The sequence below is a fragment of the Camelina sativa genome, chromosome 11, assembly GCF_030686135.1.
Source record: "Camelina sativa cultivar CO46 ecotype springtype chromosome 11, ASM3068613v1".
Classification (NCBI taxonomy): Eukaryota; Viridiplantae; Streptophyta; class Magnoliopsida; order Brassicales; family Brassicaceae; genus Camelina; species Camelina sativa.
In genome coordinates, this window is record NC_141890.1 from 1881890 (window position 1) to 1903473 (window position 21584).

A 21584-nucleotide genomic window follows, 5' to 3' on the forward strand; every position below is an offset into this window, starting at 1 on the left:
TCTCTCTTCCCTTCACTTCTTTTTGGCTTTCATTTTCATGGAAATTTCTCTTTCTTTTCTCTTTAGTATTATTACAAAACAAAACCCATTCCACATTCTTTTTTGAATATACTTTTTTCCTTATTGTAAATTTTTTTATGAAACTTGGTTAATAAAACCTTTAATTTACAAGTATAATGACTACAACAATGGTCTTATTTTAATAAAAAAAACAATCAAACTAATCCCTTAATACTTTTAGCTGATTGAAAGCAAACTTAATTTGAATGATTGAATAATCTGAAAACATCTTAATAAAGATCGACTAGTTTTATTTTTTTTTTCTTTTCCGCAAAAAGATCGTCTAGTTTTATAAATCTCGTGTGGGGAAAAAACTTTTCCTCCTCTCATTGAGACATTATTCAACCTTTAATATCGTGGAGCAAAAGGTTCCTCTCACCCTTAATACATTCATTCAGCTTTTCCTTGACATTAATTCAACAACTTTTCTTTTCTCTTGCATAAAATTGTCTTTTTAAAAACCTTTAAACTTTCTCTGTGTTATTATTGTAGATTTTATGCGTTATAGCGGCTTAATTTACACACTAATCTACTGAAGTTCTTTTCGTGGCAGCTTTTTTCTAAAAAAATGTTTATTAAACTAATTACTAAGTAATTAAGTCCACATTTTTGTTACTTTACATATGTTTTGAAAAAAATTAAGAGTAAGTGTGAACACCTGCATGCAATGGGATCCACTTGTATCCTAATCTCATGCTTAACAAACAACAACTATTCAGTTTTTTTCCCCCACAATCAGACATATGAAACTAAACTACCCCATAATATTGAACGTTTGAATGTAATACAATCCGTGAATGATGATTATGCATATATTACAATATCGCGTACCTAGATACCTAAATCCTGCCGTCAAAAAAGATACCTACATCTACATAATTTTTTTAGCAAAAAAGAGTTGAATATTTCGTCTGGTAATTAATACAAGTTTCTATTTATTAACACACGTGATTGTATATTAAAAGTTTTAAAACAAACGAATGACGATCATATCTTATATTCCCACTCTGACAATATTCTTTTACCGATCGACCAATGGGTCCTCTCGTTACCAAAACTGTCCCAACGCCAAAGGTTTCCTTCTTGTTATTCGTTTCTGTATTGGTAATTTTATAATATCTGCTATACTTAATTTATAGTAAGTATAATGTCTCATCATTAATAAAGACAGAACACGAAAATTTAACTCGTAATACTCGACATAATCTCGGTGTTTGAAGGTGAAACGTTTGTAGTTTTATTTTTTCTCCGACTATCAAAAACAGTCTACTGATAAATCGTATCCAACCTTTTGGTTGATATGTCCAAATTCAATAGAAAAGGATTGAAGTGCACTAGTATAGTTGTACAACCATGCATGGTAATAATATTTGTTTTTTTTTTGTGGTAGAAAAATATTGTTGCGTTTTGTCTTGGGAGATTTTTTCTCAATCCCACTACCCCAAAGAAAAAAAGAAAAAAAAAAATCCTTATTAAGATAAAGGTCACATACTTAGGAAGTAAGGAAAGGAAAGGAAGGATAGGCCGATGATAGACGACACAGACGCTTCTTCCCTCTATTCAAAAGCGAGAAGCTTCATCCTCACAAAAGCAAAATCAATTTTTAGTAGATTCTTATTTCATGTCATTCACAATAAAATAAAATAAAAAATTAAAGATCGTTTTCTCCATTAAAATATATCATTCACTCACACGATATGAAAATATAACTTTTAACGTAGTAACGGAGAAAATGTTTAATTTCCTGTTGATAGCTATCAAAACGTGAAAATAAAGGCAATACTATAAATTATCTATCAATGATAGATTGTTAATTATATTAACCACCTTTTTATCTTAATTCGATCAAATGTTTTCATTCTTTACAATTTGATCTGAAAATTTTATAGACCGGTTGTAGTTACACAATGTATCATATAGACAGATGATAGAAAATATAAGTATGTGTACTAAACTAATGAAAACTATGTGTATTAAACTAATGGAGAAATACATAATTTCGATTGGTAAGCCTCGTAATGGAGTATATATATATATTTTTAGTTTCAAATGTAAACATTTATATTTTAACTCAGCTACTTCTGAAGGCGTCCTTCCTTCTCGATGCCGGCATCCATCCTGATCCAATGCAGTTTTAAAATTAAAATTTACTATATGTATTTTCAATACTGTGAATATAGCTGGTGGTAGGGAAAATGAAAATAAAAATAATTAGCGTCATATTCAATTAAAAATTCGGTTAAAAAATAAAATATTGCTATATAGTCAATAATGTACCGACAAAAAAAATGAAAGAAAAATAATAGATGGAGGATGTTCTATTGCAACACATTGAGTAGTCACAACTCGCAAGTCACAACATGCCTTGGAGACTCTTCCCCATCAAGAATATATTACTTTACACGTTTTTAAAATATTAATTTACCTGCTTTTGTTATTATTGTCTTTTAGTAAAATAATATTATTCATAATACAAACATACTTTTAATCTTTGTACGGGATCATTTATTTGTTTGATATCTCGTTTACTAATTTCTTTAAAATATACAGTCATGCACATCTTTTTTCTTGTTACATATATTTTTACGATCATACATATTTATATTCACAACAAATTATTGTTGTCTAATACGTACCAACAAGTATGTTCTGTTACTTGTAAAGATAATGAATTGTTCTTAGAAACAAAACATTGTGCTATCAACTTAATTATTTTCCATCACTTTTGTTTTTCTTGACGTCCATTATATATTTTCCATCATTTGATACTATAAAAACAAATCTTTTATTAGTACTAGGTCTTCGGTTCACCATAGCATCTGACTGATTCTAGGGTCATTCATTTTATCGAATAAATAAACGAACATATAAATCCACCATAGGATAAATCTGAATTAATTCGTTTGTACACATGTGTATAGTCTTTTGTCTAACAAACTCCAAAACCCCTATGTATATGTGTTTACTGACATCACTAATCCATCTTAGTTATAGCCGCCAGCAACAAAAAAAATTGTACGTAAGTAAGTATTTGACGTGATTCGGTGATTGTATAGCGTAACTCTTTCAATACGTAGAGCCAAACATGCGAACTGTTTATGACCATATATAAGGTATATATGTTATGATAAGCATGAGACTTGACACTTGAGATAGAAAAGTTTTCTTGTCCACGAGCCAACAATTAACCAAACACAGTCACGAGTCACATACGTTCTCAACTTCACTTCCATGCATCGAATATCACTCATAAAGTCAAACACAATTCCTAATTCCTAAATTAATTAGCATCATAGGCAGTCTTTAATGTTCACACGTTACCAAACTTGTTTGATTCTATTTTTATTTTTTGGTATTTCCATTTTTGGGATGTTACGTGTAAACTTCGGTGAACCGATCACTCTTATATGGTTTTTAGATTCGCCTGTATGTAGCTCATATTTAGACCCTGTCAAACGAATAATATTAACTTATATCATTCATTATTACTATATGTAGGTTAAGATAATCAGACAACTAATGATCATGGAAAAGTTCAACTTCTATACAGAATCCAATCACCCAAAAGTATGATTAAAACGAGAATCTCAGTTCTCACACATACAAGTTGGTTGGGGGCACTCACACAGTCACACATAAGTAGATAGGCCCAAACACTGAATAATCGGGCGGGCCTGACATTTTTTCCCCCCTTGATGCACAAATACAGCTAACAACAAACTATTTTGCAAGTCTCCTTCAAACAAGTAACGGGCTAAAATTCAGTAGTTTGAGTTTTGAGATAAGACAACTTAATGAAATAAAAATGTGAAACAGTTGCATATGTAATTGTAAATACACATCTATTAGAAAGATAAGCATTATCGATAAAGCTATATATGCATATCCCAATACCGTAACGATAAAAACTATATATATGCACTGCCATCACTTAAGACCGTGTCATTTAATTGGACTAATGCACGATGAAAATTATGCATCTCTGTTGTTCATATATATATGCTCTTCAGTCTTTTTCAACACTTGTTATCTTTCAAATTCAAACTTTGTATTTTAGCGGTAATTTGTCCTTGGTAAGATAGAACCATGCACTTGTCAACGTAAAGCAAGCACGTGTCCAACAGTTAAGCCACGTGGTCATTGTAATCTCTTCTATGCATGGTTCCTTTATATTATACGATTTTAATACGCTTTTGCATTGAACCAGAGCACACAATGACTAGATTTACGGTATTGCCACTCTCTGTTCTTCTCGTTCTCTTGTTCCTCTGCACTCAGTCGTACGCTAAGTCGGAAGAGTCTGACGAAAACGACGTCGCTGTGCCGTCATGTTGCGGGTTTTCGTCGCCTCTACTCGTTAAAAATGATCAATGGAAACCAATCTTTACATCAAAGTTCGGACAGATCTCAACCGTCCAAATCGGAGATGGATGCGGTGGGATGGGTCCGTACAAAATACATTCCATAACTTTGGAGCCAAACATGCTTCTGCTCCCTCTTCTTCTTCATTCTGATATGGTCTTCTTCGTTGACTCTGGTACATCAACTATTTCAATGTCATGTATTTCGTTTGGTTCGGTTAACGCTGGTTAAATAAGAACCGGTTTATTTTCTCTGGTTATGTTTATGGATCAGTTTCGGTTTAGGTTAATCTTTGATTGTGGACCTGTGGTGATTGTATTGTGTAGGAAGTGGGATACTGAATTGGGTGGAGGAGGAAGCGAGGAGTTCCGAGATAAGACGAGGGGATGTTTACAGGCTACGTCCCGGTTCAGTTTTCTATTTACAGAGCAAACCGGTTGATGTCTTCCTTGGAACCAAACTTAGGCTTTACGCAATCTTCTCCAACAACGAGGAGTGTTTACATGTAAGTTTAATATGATTTTTTTTTTTTTTTTTTTTTCGTTTTCTTGACTTTTCTTCTCATTGTTTAGTCTTTCATGGATTGGATGCAGGATCCTTGCTTCGGTGCGTATTCGAGTATTACAGAACTCTTGTTTGGTTTTGATGAGACAATTCTCCAGTCAGCTTTTGGGGTATCGCATTTATCTTGTTTCCCAAGTTACTCTTGTAGATGATCTTTTGGGCTGAGTTAAGTGATTGACTAAATTTGATGATTTAATTAGGTTCCTGAGGAGATTATAGGGCTGATGAGGAACCGGACGAAGCCACCATTGATCGTGAGTGATATGCCGTGCTCACCACCATGTGTGGCCAACACATGGCAGCTGCAGCCGCGATTACTCAAACTCTTTGCTGGAAGCGCAGACTCAGTAGTAAACAAGAAGAAGAAAGAGAAGGTGAAGAAAGCAAAAACATTCAATGTTTTTGAATCCGAACCAGATTTCGAGAGCCCCAACGGTCGTACTATAACAATTAACAGAAAGGATCTGAAAGTTCTGAAAGGCTCAATGGTTGGAGTTTCCATGGTGAATCTAACTCAAGCGTCAATGATGGGACCGCACTGGAATCCATGGGCTTGCGAGATTTCAATTGTGTTGAAAGGAGCAGGAATGGTTAGGGTGCTTAGGTCTTCGATTTCAAGGGGCTCATCATCATCTGATGATCAGTGTAAGAACGTGAGGTTTAAAGTAGAGGAAGGAGATGTTTTTGCAGTTCCAAGGTTACATCCAATGGCTCAAATGTCTTTCAACAACGACTCGTTAGTGTTCATTGGGTTTACAACTTCAGCTAAGAATAACAAGCCACAGTTCCTAGCCGGGAAGAGCTCGGCTTTGCGGATGCTTGACCGGCAAGTGTTGGCTGCTTCGTTTAATGTGAGTAGTGTGACGATTGATGGATTGTTTGAGGCTCAGAAGGAAGCGGTTGTGTTGGAGTGTCCTTCTTGTGCAGAAGGAGAAGTGGAGAAGCTTAAGGTGGAGATGGAGAAGAAGAAGATGGATGATGAGAGTAAGAGAAGACGTGATGAGAGGAAGAAAGAAGAAGAAGAGGCGAAGAAGGAAGAAGAAGAGAGGAGGAAACGAGAAAAAGAAGAAGAGAAGAAGCGGTGGCCACCTCAGTCTCAGCAACCATCGCAAGAAGAACCTCAAGTACCGATGGAGAAAGAATGGGAAGTGGCAGATGAAGAGGAAATGTAATCTGGAGGAGTAAAAGAGAACGCCGAGAGAAAGGTTTAAATAGCCAAAAGAGTATTTTGGTTATAACTTCTTTTCTTTTTTCTTTTTCCTCTTCTCCTGTTTATTTGTGAATCTCTTGTATTGTTTTTGTTGTTGCCATGTCTTCAGGTTGTATATTGTATTATGTTTGTTTAAATCTTTGTAGATGGGGAATGTGAAGTAATGAAAAGATTTCCGAGACATTTGTTGAGTGGCTGACGTTTACTTCAAGTTATTGATTACTCTTTCGTTTATTACGTGTTAGTTCTGTTCTTGTCGTTGTTGTTTAATCCCTTGAATTGTACTTGCTGTAACTAGCTACAGTTTAATTTGTTTTACAATTGTACTTGCTGTAACTAGCAGGCAAATCTACAAAACTGGGTATATTTTATCTTAAACACGGATCAGGCCACAATTGGGCCCAATCAATATGGGTCGGCCTATTTTTTACTTTGTCTCATCGCAGATAAGCTCATAAAAATGGAAATAGATAAACAGAATTGACAAAAATACCCTCCATGGCGGTCCAGTTCCCGTCTTTTGTTATATAATAATAGAGTAATCAGAATTGCCTAAAAGTAGTTTTGGTTTCCTCTTCTTTCGAATCTCGACGGCAGAAACAAAGACGAAGCTACAAAAACTTAAATCTAAACCTTATCTCCGGTGAGAGCGTTCATTCCGGTGAAACAATGACGGAATTCGAAGATCACGAGGGAAACGGTACGGTTGCTGACGCCCTTTACGCCGAAGATAACGGAGCTCGCGGCGGCGAAATCGAGGATAAATTAGACTCGAAACCTAAGGTAATTTGTTCTCTTGTTTACCTTTAAATCTTCCAGCTTCTGTTTCTCCGAGTTTCAAATCTACGTTTCTTAGCAAATTGGATTCAATTTGGGGTCGAGTTTTTGATATAGGAATGCAAAATTGAGATTGTTAGGGTTTCGAGGTTACTTTTGTTTATCTTCTAGCTCTAGAATCTATGATTGATCTTAGGTTTAATTTATTCATCGTTTGTTGTGTTTTTGTTTAGTTTCATTGATTCTTGAATTGTTCTGACGAGTTTTTTTTTTTGGATTGTGTAGAGAGAAACGCGTGACAATGAAAGAGAGACTTCAAGAAGTAGAGATAGAGAAAGAGAGAAGGGACGTGATAAGGACAGAGAAAGGGATTCTGAAGTCTCTGGTAGAAGTAGGGACAGAGATGGAGAGAAAGGCAAGGAGAGAAGTAGAGACAGGGACAGAGATCGTGAGCGTCATCACAGAAGTAGTCGTCACAGGGAACATAGCAGGGAGCGTACTGAAAGAAGGGAACGTGGTAGTAGGGATGATGATGACTACCGCCGAAGCCGTGATCGTGACCATGATAGGTGACTCTTCTTGAATCAAAATTTTATATTTTCTACTTTTCTATTTTATGGAAGGTACTGATTTTGCTTATAATTTCTTTGTTTCTTTTAGGCGTAGAGATGATCGAGGAGGTAGACGCAGCCGTCGATCTCGGTCTCGTTCAAAAGATAGGTCTGAGCGCAGATCAAGGTCACGATCTCCATCCAAAAGGTAGTAATTTTTTCCTCATTGGATTACTCTTCTTTGAAATAATTGCTTCAATCTAAGAAAGTTTCTAACTTCAATATATATTGTTGCAGTAAGCGAGTCAGTGGATTTGATATGGCACCTCCAGCCTCTGCAATGTTAGCTGCTGGTGCTGCTGTTACAGGTATCCGTTTTATCTCTTTAATTTCAGCATCTTCCCATAAACGTAATGTAGCATTCATATCTAAGGCACATAGTGGGTTTGATAAAATCTGTTTCTCCTAAATAACTACAAAAAACATAGGCTGTTTTTGCTCATCTTTTACATGGGATATAACGTTAGAACTGAGAGTTTCTGGTTGTTTGGTGTTCTTTGTGTTTCTGGTTTGCTTTTCTGTTTTGGTAAGGCAACAATGGGTGTGGGCTGGTTAGCTCTTATATACAAGGACGAATTGCTGCAATAATTATATGGGTATTGCTCATCCTCAGTACATATCACTGGTTTTGTTAGTCTTGCAAATATTTTCAAGACTTGAACCTCTCGTGATATGGCCATATCTCCAATACATTTTCAGGGACGGTGAACTAAGTATTCTCATATGTATTTTTATCATGTACTAATAACTTGTTTTCCTTTTTGTAGGCCAAGTTCCTCCCGCACCACCTACTCTTCCTGGGGCTGGGATGTTCCCCAATATGTTTCCCTTGCCGACTGGACAGGTCTGTGGTCTTTACCCTTTAACTTTTTTTCTTAATTTATGTCTTCCATGAACTAATTCTTCTATTTCCTGTTCCTGCAGCCATTTGGGGGTCTCCCTATGATGCCAATTCAGGCTATGACACAGCAGGTTAACTTTAATTTTACATGGTTATATCATATATGCAAGATAATATACGTGTCTCTGTTTCTAATATTGTCTCCTTATTTACTATGTGTCTTCAGGCAACTAGGCATGCTCGCAGAGTCTATGTCGGTGGGCTTTCCCCTACGGCAAATGAACAGGTTAATATCCATTTCATTTTTTCATTCTTTCCACTTATATAATGTTCCAACAACTGATACTAACATTGATATATTATCCTGTAATGCAGTCTGTGGCTACTTTTTTTAGTCAAGTTATGGCTGCTGTTGGTGGAAACACTGCTGGTCCAGGTATGTAATCCTGGTGCATATACTAGTAGAGAATCCTTTGTCTGATGCTTATATTAATCGTTTTTTATTCTTCTTACTCGCAGGTGATGCAGTTGTTAATGTATATATAAACCACGAGAAGAAGTTTGCTTTTGTGGAGATGCGATCTGTCGAAGAAGCAAGTAACGCTATGTCTTTGGATGGGATTATATTTGAGGTACGTTTTAATGCTTACCGCACTACCAAATATTTGGTGGAGCTTTAGTACTTGCATTTCTTTGGTATATACAGTAGGTTATTATCTGAATGCTTCTTTTTTAATAATAATTTTTCTTTTTTCCCAGGGAGCTCCAGTGAAGGTGAGGAGACCTAGTGACTATAACCCATCTCTAGCTGCAACTCTTGGTCCAAGCCAGCCCAGTTCCAATCTAAACTTAGCTGCTGTTGGTCTGACTCCAGGTGCTTCTGGTGGGCTTGAGGGACCAGATCGTATTTTTGTTGGTGGACTTCCATATTACTTCACCGAATCACAAGTCAGGGAGTTGTTGGAGTCCTTTGGAGCCCTAAAGGGATTTGATCTTGTAAAAGATCGAGAAACAGGAAACTCTAAAGGATACGCCTTTTGTGTATACCAAGATCTTTCTGTTACAGATATTGCGTGCGCTGCCCTAAATGGTATCAAGATGGGAGATAAGACACTTACAGTGAGACGTGCCAACCAGGGAACAATGCAACCAAAGCCTGAACAAGAGAATGTATTACTGCATGCACAGCAGCAAATTGCTTTTCAGGTAAACTTTTTTTGCTCAAGTACTAACTTGGATGTTCCGTTTATAAGATTAAAAGACTGATGCTTTTCTCTTTTGCAGAGGATTATGATGCAGCCGGGTGTAATGGCAACGACTGTGGTATGTCTGACTCAGGTTGTTACCGAGGATGAGCTTAGAGATGACGAGGAGTATGAAGATATAATGGAAGACATGAGACAAGAAGGCGGAAAGTTCGGTAAGAGACCCTTTTATTGCGTAATATGGTCTAATTTGAAATATAAGATAAAAAGCATATTGATCTGTCTCTCTGTTTTCTTGGTTGTACTGTTTTACAGCCTTTTGCTATAAAGAATCAGCCCTAACATACACAGACAGGAGACTGCATAAACCTCATAATCTAATTTTCATCAAAGGCCACTTTTTCTTAAAAAAGAAAAAACTAACTTGTTTTTGTCTCTGTGTTCTTTTCTTGTTTTCGAAATGTTTGTTCTTTAACTCTTAAAATGCAGGTGCTTTGACCAATGTTGTGATTCCGCGTCCAAGCCCCAGTGGTGAGCCAGTGCCAGGCCTTGGCAAGGTTTGTACCAAAATCTTATCTCTCTCTTATTCTCTGCTTCTTGTATATTTTCTATTTAGTCTTTAATCTGACAGTCTTTTGTGCAGGTGTTTTTGAAGTATCTCGATACAGATGGCTCGTCCAAGGCAAGAATCGGGATGAATGGTAGGAAATTTGGAGGAAACGAAGTCGTTGCAGTGTTTTACCCCGAAGACAAGTTTGAACAGGGTGATTATGGTGCCTGATTGCCTTGTTGTTTGCTTTCTCTATTACTTAAAAGTTTTCTAAGTACTTTGTTTCAGTTGAAGACTCTTTTGCGTGATTGTAAGACTTAAGAGATGATCGATATAGTTTCGGTACACTGCTTCTTATAACGTTTTCACCACCCAATCCAATCTTTTGGTGTATTTCTTACACATTATTAATCTCAAAATCAGTGTCCCAGATTAACATGTGACATGTGTTGTAAATTAATTATAGCAACACGAAAGGTGTTTAGTAGTTTGAAGTGCTGACTAAACCCTAAAATCGAAAAAAAATAAAATCTTGTAAAACCCAAAATCTCTGTGAAGCAAACTAAACCCTAAAGGCGTCTCCTTTATCGCCACCACACTCTCCACAATACTCATTTCTGCTAGAATGGCTTCAACTCGTATCTCTCTGCGCCTTGTTCGCCGCTTCACCACAGCCGCTGCAGATGGTACGACCACCGTCGAAGCTACTGCTCCGTATTCAGGCAAAATCACTGTCTCCAAAGCAAAGTCTACTCTCCGGAAAGAACACGATCCAGACAAAGCCCTTAAGATCTACGCCAATGTCTCCGATCACTCTGCTTCACCTGTCTCATCTCGCTACGCACAAGAGCTCACTGTTCGTCGCCTCGCCAAGTGTAGCCGTTTCTCAGACATCGAGACCTTAATCGAATCCAGCAAAAAAGATCCTAAAATAAAAGAAGAACCTTTCTACTCTACGCTTATCAGATCTTACGGCCGAGCCTCTATGTTTAATCACGCCATGAGAGCCTACGAGCAGATGGATCAGTACGGCACACCCAGATCAGCTGTTTCCTTCAACGCCTTGCTCAACGCTTGTCTCCATTCCAAGAAGTTTGATAAAGTCCCCCAACTGTTCGACGAAATTCCTCAGAGGTACAGTAAGGTCACTCCTGACAAAATCTCTTATGGTATATTGATTAAGTCATACTGTGACTCTGGTTCCCCTGAAAAAGGTATTGAGATTATGAGACAGATGCAAGGTAAAGCCATGGAAGTTACTACCATTGCTTTCACCACTATTTTGAGTTCCTTGTATAAGAAAGGTGAGCTAGAGGTTGCTGAAAACTTGTGGAACGAGATGGTTAAGAAAGGTTGTGAATTGGATAGTGCAGCTTATAATGTTCGTATCATGAGTGCTCAAAAGGAAAGCCCTGAAAGAGTTAAGGAGTTGATCGAAGAAATGAGCAGTATGGGATTGAAACCTGATACCATTAGCTATAACTATCTTATGACTGCGTATTGCGAGAGAGGAATGTTGGATGAAGCTAAGAAAGTGTATGAAGGGCTTGAAGGAAACAACTGTGCTCCAAACGCAGCTACGTTCAGGACATTGATATTTCATCTGTGTTACAGCAGATTGTACGAGCAAGGCTATGCGATCTTCAAGAAGAGTGTGTATATGCACAAGATTCCTGATTTCAATACTTTGAAGCATTTGGCTGTGGGATTGGTGGCGAACAAGAAGATAGATGATGCTAAAGGGTTGATTAGAACGGTGAAGAAGAAGTTTCCTCCGAGCTTTATGAATGCGTGGAAGAAACTCGAGGAGGAACTCGGGCTGTATTCGAAAACGGATGCTTCTGCAAAAGAGGCTGCTGCTTAAATAGCTCAATAGCATTGTGTGATTGAAGATCTTATGTTTTTTTGCTTGAGCTGTTTAAGAGTTACTGAAAACTATAATCTCTAGTATGCAGGTTATTTATAAGTTAGCTTGAAGTTTTTGTTGGTGTTCAACAATATCCAGAACTTCAGATAGTGTCATTGCTATGTTCTACACACTTGTTTCATGATGATTCATTTTATGTTGTTTTTACAAAATCTTCTGTTTGTCGCTTGTTGGTATAACTAAGTTTTGCTTCTGGGTATAGTGGAATCTTAATCTCGTTCGAACTCAGTTTATGACAAGAACTCCCCTACTTTTGATTTGCCCGATTGACAAATCTTCAACAATGATATATATGGATTCATAAGGATTCTGATTAGGAAGTGTTTTGAGTTGCAACTTCTTTCAGCGCATTTGCAAATCCTAGAGTGTCTTAGATAATCATCTTTACACAGATGGCTCGTTAATGATATTGGAACATTTTTGTTGAAAAGTATGTTTTCTTCATACTAATAAGTCCAATATTAGCTTTTGACGAAAAAAGTCCAATAACGTCGTCACCACTCACTTGGAAACAGAACAGTACAAATTAGGTGAATAAAATCTGTGGAATGTTTATAAAGCGAGTTTTTGTAAAAACATGATCAACTTCAATGAATTAAAAAAAAGTAAAATTTAAATTTTTTGAACAACGTTAAATGAGAAACGTGTAAATGAACTGTTTTGTCATTTCAACAGTTGATTCCAATTTCCACGATTAATGTTTATTTTTGACTTGAGCGTCTATAAAAAAGCTATCAGGAATACAAATTTAATTTGTCCCCTCTCTCAAGTCACTATCTTAATCATGTTCATATCTCAGACTCTGAGCAAACACCAAAAGAGAAGGTCAAAAACCCGAACACGAAGTGACACTTATTTTTGTTTTTGTTTTTCAATGTTCAAACCGTTTTTATCGACGCACATCCTAATCCAAGTACACACGACGTTTTTCAATGAACAATGGTGCATGAATTTCAAATATCCAAAATCCATTGGATCCTCATAATTTCACTTTCATTATATCTTTGTAAGTTTGTAACAATGGCTCCTCGAAGCACATAATATTTCCTCTTGGTTTCTTGTTCTTGTTGTTGTTGTTGTATATATCTTAATCATCTTAATATTTGATAATACTGTACATCCGTTAGATGACGTTTACCACCACACGAGGTTACGGCTGCGCACATATGGTGTATACTGTTTAGTCCAACATTTGATAAATTATTAAAAGTAGTATAAAGAGACTTTTCTTAGAGTTCTTTTTATAATTAAGACAAAGTATTATCGAATCGAAATTAATTATTGCTCTTGAAATGGACCCAATACCCCATTTAGACTTCTAGCTCCGTATAGGTTTTTTGTTTTTCTATAGATGTAGGTTTCAATCCACAAGATGTAGTCATGTAGATTAGGTTTTGTACATTGCTCTCGACATAGCAAGAAACTGCGTTTAGTTTTTGATGGGCTATATAACTTTTCCACTACAAAACGAAAGTTTTATTCGAAACTAGTTGTTGTATTACGTTGAAAATGATAAGAATCCTACATTTGTAGTATGAAATTATATACAAACATCTCTTCCTCCTTTTTATTTTATTTTCCAATAATAGTTTCTTGGTAAGAAAATATTCATGTATGTGAAACTTGAAGATACATATATTTACATAATAAAAAAATACAACAAATATCCGAATTTAAGTATTTGGTTATTGGCTGAATTCACAAAGACAGTATATGGCTTTTCACATGATTCAAAGTCTAAACTAACGCAACCTTTTGTATTTTCTTAGAATAAATCCATTTAATGGGATAGCCACTTGACTTTCTAAGTAAATCATCTAAAAGTTCAAACTTTGAATTAAATTATTAAAATGGACCCATGACGTTTTTACACTCTTCATCGTTGACCCTCATGAGTCAAGCCAAAAATTGTGTTTGGTTTACACACAGTGAGTCAGTGACATAAACAATTTAAATTATTCACGAGGATAAAAAAACAAGAAAATTTAATAATCTTCACGAGGATAAAAACGAAAGGCAGATATTAAAAATAGTTCTTATCCAATAATAACGCACACTTGTCGATGAAAAAAAAAACAGGTCAAAGTTCATCCCAAAAAAATCAACTTTGTTACACATAATGACATAACGTTCTTATCCAAAACCACAACTTACCTAAAACTACTACTGCCAACTAGCACTCAGGTCCAACATTAACCAGAGTTCTACCCAAAATTTAAAAAATGTGTCCTTTTTACCTATAACAAAAGTTATAGATTTTTTATAAAAGACCACCATTTGATATTTTAAAGCTTTTTATATATCCTATAAATGAAAAAGATATTTTACATGTAAATAAAAAAACTTTATATATATCCTTAAAAAAAAAATCTTTTATTTAATAGATTTTTAAATGAAAGAGGTTTTTAAAATTTTGGATCTGAATCTTCGGCTTCACTTGATTCCCCTATGGGCCGGACCTGCTAACACTGCAGATCAGAGTTACCAAATTTACAGCCGTCAAGCTGTAAATTAAGTAATTACACAAGTAGCAAAGGTCCGTAATTAGAATCTTTGATCGGGTCATACGAATCTGATCACAAAACATGGTTCTTCTATAAATACAAATAAAGAAGATGTGGATGATTCTTGTCCACTGGATTCAAATAACTAAATCCTCTCTTAACAAGCTTGTGCCTTACACGAGTATTGTCTCTCTATATATATATTCATCGAATCTTCTCTCTGGTAGTGAGAGATTAAGACCAAACTCTTTAACTAACTTTCAGATATAAAAAGCTCTATATAGTTGGGAGATACATTTATATAGATTTAAGTCTGTATACTCTATAGATCTCTGATTATATATATATATTCTGGTTATTACGTGAAGGTGAACTATATTAATCATGGCCGATCAAATCACCGGCGAGAAGCCGGTCGGAGTTAATAGATTCGCTCTTCAATGTTCTATTGTCGCCTCCATCGTTTCCATCATCTTCGGTTACGGTAAGTATTTAGTAAAAAAAAAATCTATAAAAATAACATATATATATATATATATATTTTTTTTTATAAAGATCATAGGGATTTTGATTTTGATTATACATGCATATATTGTTTAACGATGATTTTTCTTACGTGGGATAGTAATCTTTATTTTTTTTATTAGTGATCTCGATAACTGATAAGATATGTTTTTTTTTTTTTTTTTGGGGTGGATATGTATAGATACTGGTGTGATGAGTGGAGCAATGGTGTTTATAGAAGAAGATTTGAAGACAAATGATGTTCAAATCGAAGTTCTCACCGGGATTCTCAACCTTTGTGCCCTCTTTGGATCATTGCTCGCCGGAAGAACGTCGGATATAATCGGACGGCGTTACACAATCGTCTTGGCTTCAATACTATTCATGTTGGGTTCGATCATGATGGGTTGGGGTCCGAATTATCCTGTTCTCCTTACCGGTAGATGCACCGCTGGACTCGGAGTTGGTTTTGCTCTAATGGTTGCTCCGGTTTACTCGGCCGAGATAGCAACAGCTTCACATAGAGGACTCTTAGCTTCTCTTCCTCATCTCTGTATCAGTATTGGAATCTTACTCGGTTATCTCGTGAATTACTTCTTCTCCAAGTTACCTATGCATATCGGTTGGAGACTTATGCTTGGTATAGCCGCGGTTCCGTCCCTAGTGCTAGCTTTCGGGATCTTGAAAATGCCAGAGTCTCCACGGTGGTTGATTATGCAAGGCCGTCTCAAGGAAGGCAGGGAGATCTTGGAATTGGTATCGAATTCAACTGAAGAGGCGGAAATCAGGTTTCAAGATATCAAATCTGCTGCGGGAATCGACCCCAAATGCAAAGACGATGTTGTTAAAATGGAGAACAAGAAGACTCATGGTGAAGGAGTGTGGAAAGAACTTATTTTAAGACCGACCCCTGCAGTGAGACGAGTTCTTTTAACCGCTCTTGGGATCCATTTCTTCCAGCACGCGACCGGTATCGAAGCTGTGCTTTTATACGGTCCGAAGATCTTCAAGAAAGCAGGAATCACGGCGAAAGACAAGCTTTTCCTGGTTACAATCGGTGTCGGGATCATGAAGACGACGTTTATTTTCACAGCGACTTTCTTGTTAGACAAGGTAGGTCGGAGGAAGCTATTGTTGACCAGCGTTGGAGGTATGGTCATAGCGTTGACAACGTTAGGATTTGGGCTTACAATGGCCCAGAATTCTGGTGGGAAATTAGCGTGGGCTTTGGTTCTAAGCATTGTCGCAGCTTATAGTTTCGTGGCGGTTTTCTCCATTGGGCTCGGCCCAATAACTTGGGTCTACAGTTCTGAGGTTTTCCCTTTGAAACTTCGTGCACAAGGAGCGAGTCTCGGCGTTGCGGTGAACAGAATCATGAACGCCACCGTGTCGATGTCGTTCCTGTCGTTAAGTAAAGCGATAACCACCGGAGGAGCATTCTTTATGTTCGCCGGAGTAGCGGCGGTGGCTTGGAATTTCTTCTTCTTCCTCTTACCGGAGACGAAAGGTAAATCACTAGAAGAGATCGAAGCGCTTTTCCAAAGAGACGGTGATAAAGTACGCGGCGAAAGCAGCAGCGCAGCTTAGCATGTTTAATCTCTATATTTTTTTTTATCTTTCAATGAAACGACTGCGCTTTAGCGGTTTGATTCTCGTTACACGACGGCGTTTTAATGTGTTCTTTTGTGTGGCTTTTATCAAATTATAAATCAACGGTCACGATCGACGCACACTGAAAAGTAGTTCGTTACCAATTTAGATCAACGGCTAATAAATCGCCAATTACTTACGGAAACAATGGCCCAGTTATATTAGTGTGAACTGTGAAGAGAGTGAACTCTCAGATTTAACAAAATTTTAGCCGACACTTTCGAGTACACTGAAATCGATTCATGAGAGCTCAGATTTGGTGTTAGCATCACTACTACGCAAAGGTTATTGAGTTTAGTTTATAGCTGAGATCGAGATGAAGGAGGACGATGCGTTGCCGACGACGACGGCTACAGGTACGGCGACGGGAACAGCTATGGCGAATTCGAAGAAGGAGAACTCTGACTCGATCTTGTTTGGAAGAGGTCGATACAAGTTCTGGGCGTTTGGTGCGATTTTGCTTTTGGCTTTTTGGTCCATGTTTACAGGCACCGTGACTCTCCGGTTAACCACCGGGAATCTAAACCGGTTCTCTGAAGATCTCGGGATTCCAAACTATGATAACCTCGACGTTCTGGTTTGGTTACTCTCTCTTGAGATTTTGGTTTGTATATTTGTAATTTGATTGGAGGCTGATTTTTGGAAGGTTGCTGGAATTTGTGGTAGGAAATGGAAGAGAGGGAGAAAGTGGTGAAGCATATGTGGGATGTGTATACGAGTAGTCGTCGGATCAAATTGCCTAGATTTTGGCAAGAGGCTTTTGTAGCTGCTTATGAAGAACTCACTAGTGATGTCCCTGGGGTTAGAGAGGCTGCTATTGGTGAAATCGCCAAGATGTCGGTTCAGTCTATTACTATTGATCCTCCTCCTTCCAGATCAATGGTGATCCTTCTTCATTTTAACTTCGCATTTAAAAAAAAAAACTGGATGGTTTAGTGTTCTTTGATGAGTTGTGGGATTAGTGAGTTAGAATCAGTTTATACAGTGTTGAATCGATGGTAGATCTTGCCTTTTGTTTTAGTACCTTCTTTTGGTTCTCTCTTTCTCTTTTCAATTGTATCTAAACATTCAAAGACCCGTATGAACTTTGGATACACATAGTAGTAGTACTTTAAGATGATGAAGGTATAGTTTTTTGCTAGAGATTGGTTCTTTAAGATCTAGTGTTAAGAGTATAGGTTATTACATTGTAGAGATACAGGGATGTATAATACTATAATAGCATGTGGTTGAGTAGATTATGTCTTCTTAAAAATTATGTTATGAGATTTTAGATAGCTATAGCTTTCGGTTTTGTTTCTTGCATTTATTGCCAAACCCCTTCTATATAAGTTGGTTGGTTAAGTTTGGTAGAGCTTCCACTACTCAAGTTAGCTTCTTGATAGACTTCAGAATTCATTTTTTGATATTTGGATTGTTTAAAGACAGAGTTAACCCGAGTGTTCTCTGTTTGGTTTGTTCTCAGATTGCAAGGGATTTGGGAAGAAACTTGAAGAGAATTCTACACAAGCCAGCAACAAGTAGCTGATAATGGTATTGGTATCACACGTTTTTACATGTAAACCTCCGATCATATCTTGTACTTGCTGAAGCCAAAAGATGAACTACCAAATAGATAGTTCAATTTGTAATATTAAATTTCTTGTTTCGAGATCAATTTACATTCTATGATTCTATCGATTGATAATTACATAGAGCTATATAAGACACAACACATTTCTTCTACTAAGGTCTTCGAATTGGGACTCCTGAATCAGCGTGTCTAGTGCCAAGCTCAAGATCTTCATTGTTGCAAATGTAAAATATGTATTTTTCTACATTTAACAGTTACTTTAAATATATTTGAAGTGATAAAATGATTACAATATTTTGATGTCTCTCAAAAGAACAATTTAGCGCGATTTTTTTTTAACTCTCGTCTTTTTGTCAAACGTCGGAAGAGCAATTAAAAAAAAAAGGGAAAAAAAAAAGAGAGAAAACAAAAAAAATGAAGTGCCCCTACTGTTCATCGGCGCAAGGACGGTGTGCCACCACAAGTTCCGGTAAATCGATAACGGAGTGCTCATCATGCGGTCGCGTAGTAGAAGAACGGCAGACGCAAAACCACCATCTCTTTCATCTCCGAGCCCAAGACACTCCTCTCTGCCTAGTCACTTCCGACCTCCAAAAGGCGGCGCAACCGTCTCCTGAAGACGAGGAAGATCCGTTTGAGCCAACCGGATTCATCACCGCCTTCTCTACCTGGTCCCTCGAGCCGAGCCCGATCTTCGCTCGCTCTTCCCTCTCTTTCTCCGGTCATCTCGCTGAACTCGAACGAACCCTAGAACTCGCTTCGTCCACATCGAATTCCACGAATTCGAATTCTTCGACGGTTGTGGTGGATAATCTTAGGGCTTATATGCAGATTATCGATGTGGCGTCGATTTTAGGGTTGGATTCTGATATCTCTGAACATGCTTTTCAACTGTTTAGGGATTGCTGCTCAGCTACTTGTTTGCGGAACAGAAGCGTTGAAGCTTTGGCTACTGCTTGCCTTGTTCAAGCTATTAGGGAAGCCCAGGAGCCTAGAACTCTTCAGGTACCTAGTAAACCTATTTCATTACTAGTTTTAATTGCATATTCAGCTACTAAAACTTCATTGGAAATTTCTTAATTCAGATGAAAAATCTTTTGTTTGTAACTCTCATGGCTCTGCTTTGAAGACACCGATATGAATTTGAGTTTTTATGTTAAATGTTATGTTAGGAGTTGGGACACCTTTTTCGTTGTGGATGGAATCATTTGCCTGTAATTGTATCTACCTTTGTGCAGTCTGGTTAGTCCATTTCGTTCTCATTATTTTGATTTGAATGAAGTTTGTGACTAGATGGTTGATCCTGGTAAAAATGTCTTGAACAGCTGCCATAGAATGCTGTCGAACTTTTTGAATTCAGGAACTAGAACCTGTGTTTGCTAGGTTTCTGAAGTTTGTGTGTTTGCAGGAAGGAGTCTAGCTTCTGTGTTGGTGTGTTATATTTTCAATCAGTTATCAATTTTCCAAGTTGTTTGGTGATACCATTTCCGTCATAAATTAGTCTTTAGATCCATATATTCTATAGCATAGAAAACAGAAGTTTCTTATCTAGAGACTGGCTTTGTTAACATCCAATGTGGACCATTACTTATAAATTTATATACTAGCAGCACTTCAGTTAATTATTCTGACTAAATTTGTTTCTTATGTCTTTTTCTTGCTTTGCACTATAGGAAATCTCCATTGCAGCCAATGTGCAGCAGAAGGAAATTGGGAAGTACATCAAGATTTTGGGAGAAGCTCTACAACTAAGTCAACCCATCAATAGCAACTCTATATCAGTTCATATGCCAAGATTCTGTACCCTCCTTCAACTAAATAAATCTGCTCAGGTATGCCACTAAAAACTTTTACATCTTCTTGAAAGGCCTAAATTTCAACGTGAATGGTGATCAATGCCTGGACTTTTCTCTCCTTCAGTAAAACATTGATATATCTTCTAATGATATTTCATCATCGAATGAGACCTCTCCAAATACACTACTCTGATGCATATTCTGATCCCAACGTATTTGTCTGTTTTTAAACTTCCTAGGAACTAGCAACACATATTGGAGAAGTTGTGATCAACAAATGCTTCTGCACCCGTAGAAACCCGATCAGCATTTCTGCAGCTGCAATCTATTTGGCATGTCAGCTTGAAGACAAACGAAAGACACAAGCAGAGATTTGTAAAATAACCGGACTAACTGAGGTAACCCTACGTAAAGTCTACAAGGAACTGCTAGAAAATTGGGACGACCTGCTCCCATCTAACTACACACCAGCCGTCCCACCAGAGAAAGCATTTCCCACAACCACAATATCCACAACCCGCTCAACAACTCCTAGAGCCGCGGATCAACCTGAACCAAGTTTTACGGACAGAGACAAGCCATCTGTCAAACCAATCGAAGCTTTTGATCATACCTACCAACAACCCAAAGGCAAAGAAGATAAGCAGCCAAAATTCAGACAGCCTTGGCTGTTTGGAACTGCCAGTGTCATGAACCCAGCGGAGATGATAAGCGAAGCAGGAAAACCTAATGCTATGGACTATGATAAGCAACAATCTGATAAGCAGCAGCTAAGTGATAAGGACACATTGCCTATATATCTAAGACAACATAACCATTTCCCTTCAAATCCATCTCCATCAACAGGTATCAGCACAATCAATTGGTCATTTCGACCTTCTAGTGTCCCTGGAACTTCCATGAACTTGCCTGTTGTCCATCCGCCAAAACTGCCCCCGGGTTATGCTGAGATTAGAGGTAATGGATCGCAAACAGGAAACAAGAATGTTAGTAATCCTCATGGAGACTTCTGCTAGAGAAACTATTAGATTAGTCTTGCAGGTGATTCAACGCACGCACATACTCTTGTATGCATCTTGGCTTGTATTCAAAATAGTATTTCCTAAATATTGTATGTGATTGGCCGGGATTTACAGAGCAGTTGCCGCCTTTGATATTGGGCTGTTACTTTGATATTGGGCTTTGTTTGTAACAGCTCATTTCCTGTTATGGCCCGTGAAAGATTGTTCTAGAAGGTAGGCCAATATTTTCTCTTAAAATGTGATATAATTATAGTTAAATGTAAAAGAAAGACCAAAAAAATAAAGGAAGAGTCGTGAAAGAACTTGCTACGAAGATACCATTTGTCAAAATGAGAAAATGTGCTTAGGTTCGACGCAATGAATTGGTAAAACACCAACAACGCATATTAGCTGTCTCTTGTAATTTCTTTTATTTTTATTTTTTTATT

General features: G+C 37.2%; 6 protein-coding genes across 18 annotated transcripts; all 6 read left to right on the forward strand.

Moving 5' to 3' along the window:
* The first annotated feature begins 4242 nt into the window (after positions 1 to 4242).
* Positions 4243 to 6379, forward strand: LOC104721105 (vicilin-like seed storage protein At4g36700). The gene is made up of 4 exons (XM_010439014.3): positions 4243 to 4597; positions 4749 to 4927; positions 5016 to 5096; positions 5187 to 6379. Exons 1-4 carry the CDS (start codon positions 4276 to 4278, stop codon positions 6156 to 6158), a joined length of 1554 nt encoding a protein of 517 aa, XP_010437316.1. The 5' UTR covers positions 4243 to 4275; the 3' UTR covers positions 6159 to 6379.
* A 285-nt stretch (positions 6380 to 6664) lies between these two features.
* Positions 6665 to 10556, forward strand: LOC104721106 (splicing factor U2af large subunit A). 10 transcript variants are annotated; one of them, XR_015572139.1, is made up of 14 exons: positions 6665 to 6979; positions 7259 to 7542; positions 7634 to 7732; positions 7822 to 7892; positions 8116 to 8180; positions 8352 to 8428; positions 8509 to 8556; positions 8652 to 8711; positions 8801 to 8861; positions 8945 to 9057; positions 9185 to 9631; positions 9710 to 9845; positions 9946 to 10187; positions 10274 to 10556. XR_015572139.1 is itself a non-coding variant. In XM_087474748.1 (14 exons), exons 5-14 carry the CDS (start codon positions 8177 to 8179, stop codon positions 10409 to 10411), a joined length of 1152 nt encoding a protein of 383 aa, XP_087330874.1. In that variant the 5' UTR covers positions 6747 to 6979; positions 7259 to 7542; positions 7634 to 7732; positions 7822 to 7892; positions 8116 to 8176; the 3' UTR covers positions 10412 to 10556. The 10 variants fall into 10 exon arrangements, 4 of the variants coding, with proteins under 4 accessions (XP_010437317.2, XP_087330873.1, XP_087330874.1 ...); XR_015572140.1 differs by lacking the exon at positions 8116 to 8180 and having other exon boundaries at positions 6695 to 6979; positions 9185 to 9199; positions 9300 to 9631; XR_015572141.1 differs by lacking the exon at positions 8116 to 8180 and having other exon boundaries at positions 6695 to 6979; positions 9185 to 9199; positions 9300 to 9631; positions 10120 to 10187.
* A 25-nt stretch (positions 10557 to 10581) lies between these two features.
* LOC104721107 (small ribosomal subunit protein mL103 (rPPR7)) lies at positions 10582 to 12259 on the forward strand. Its single transcript, XM_010439019.3, has one exon. It carries the CDS (start codon positions 10806 to 10808, stop codon positions 12042 to 12044), a length of 1239 nt encoding a protein of 412 aa, XP_010437321.1. The 5' UTR covers positions 10582 to 10805; the 3' UTR covers positions 12045 to 12259.
* Positions 12260 to 13523: 1264 nt separating this feature from the next.
* Positions 13524 to 16847, forward strand: LOC147933537 (putative polyol transporter 6). Its single transcript, XM_087474752.1, has 2 exons — positions 13524 to 15095; positions 15318 to 16847. The coding sequence occupies exons 1-2, from the start codon at positions 14996 to 14998 to the stop codon at positions 16700 to 16702; spliced, it is 1485 nt and encodes a 494-aa protein (XP_087330878.1). The 5' UTR covers positions 13524 to 14995; the 3' UTR covers positions 16703 to 16847.
* A 52-nt stretch (positions 16848 to 16899) lies between these two features.
* On the forward strand, positions 16900 to 18490 carry LOC104727545 (uncharacterized). The gene is made up of 3 exons (XM_087474753.1): positions 16900 to 17342; positions 17432 to 17647; positions 18231 to 18490. Exons 1-3 carry the CDS (start codon positions 17082 to 17084, stop codon positions 18291 to 18293), a joined length of 540 nt encoding a protein of 179 aa, XP_087330879.1. The 5' UTR covers positions 16900 to 17081; the 3' UTR covers positions 18294 to 18490.
* Positions 18491 to 18626: 136 nt separating this feature from the next.
* On the forward strand, positions 18627 to 21307 carry LOC104721108 (plant-specific TFIIB-related protein 1). 4 transcript variants are annotated; one of them, XM_087474751.1, is made up of 5 exons: positions 18691 to 19136; positions 19238 to 19343; positions 19511 to 19580; positions 20012 to 20170; positions 20374 to 21307. In XM_087474751.1, the coding sequence occupies exons 4-5, from the start codon at positions 20126 to 20128 to the stop codon at positions 21148 to 21150; spliced, it is 822 nt and encodes a 273-aa protein (XP_087330877.1). In that variant the 5' UTR covers positions 18691 to 19136; positions 19238 to 19343; positions 19511 to 19580; positions 20012 to 20125; the 3' UTR covers positions 21151 to 21307. The 4 variants fall into 4 exon arrangements, with proteins under 4 accessions (XP_010437322.1, XP_010437323.1, XP_087330876.1 ...); XM_010439021.2 differs by lacking the exon at positions 19511 to 19580 and having other exon boundaries at positions 18674 to 19343; positions 20374 to 20532; positions 20618 to 21307; XM_087474750.1 differs by lacking the exon at positions 19511 to 19580 and having other exon boundaries at positions 18676 to 19136.
* Positions 21308 to 21584: the final 277 nt, after the last annotated feature.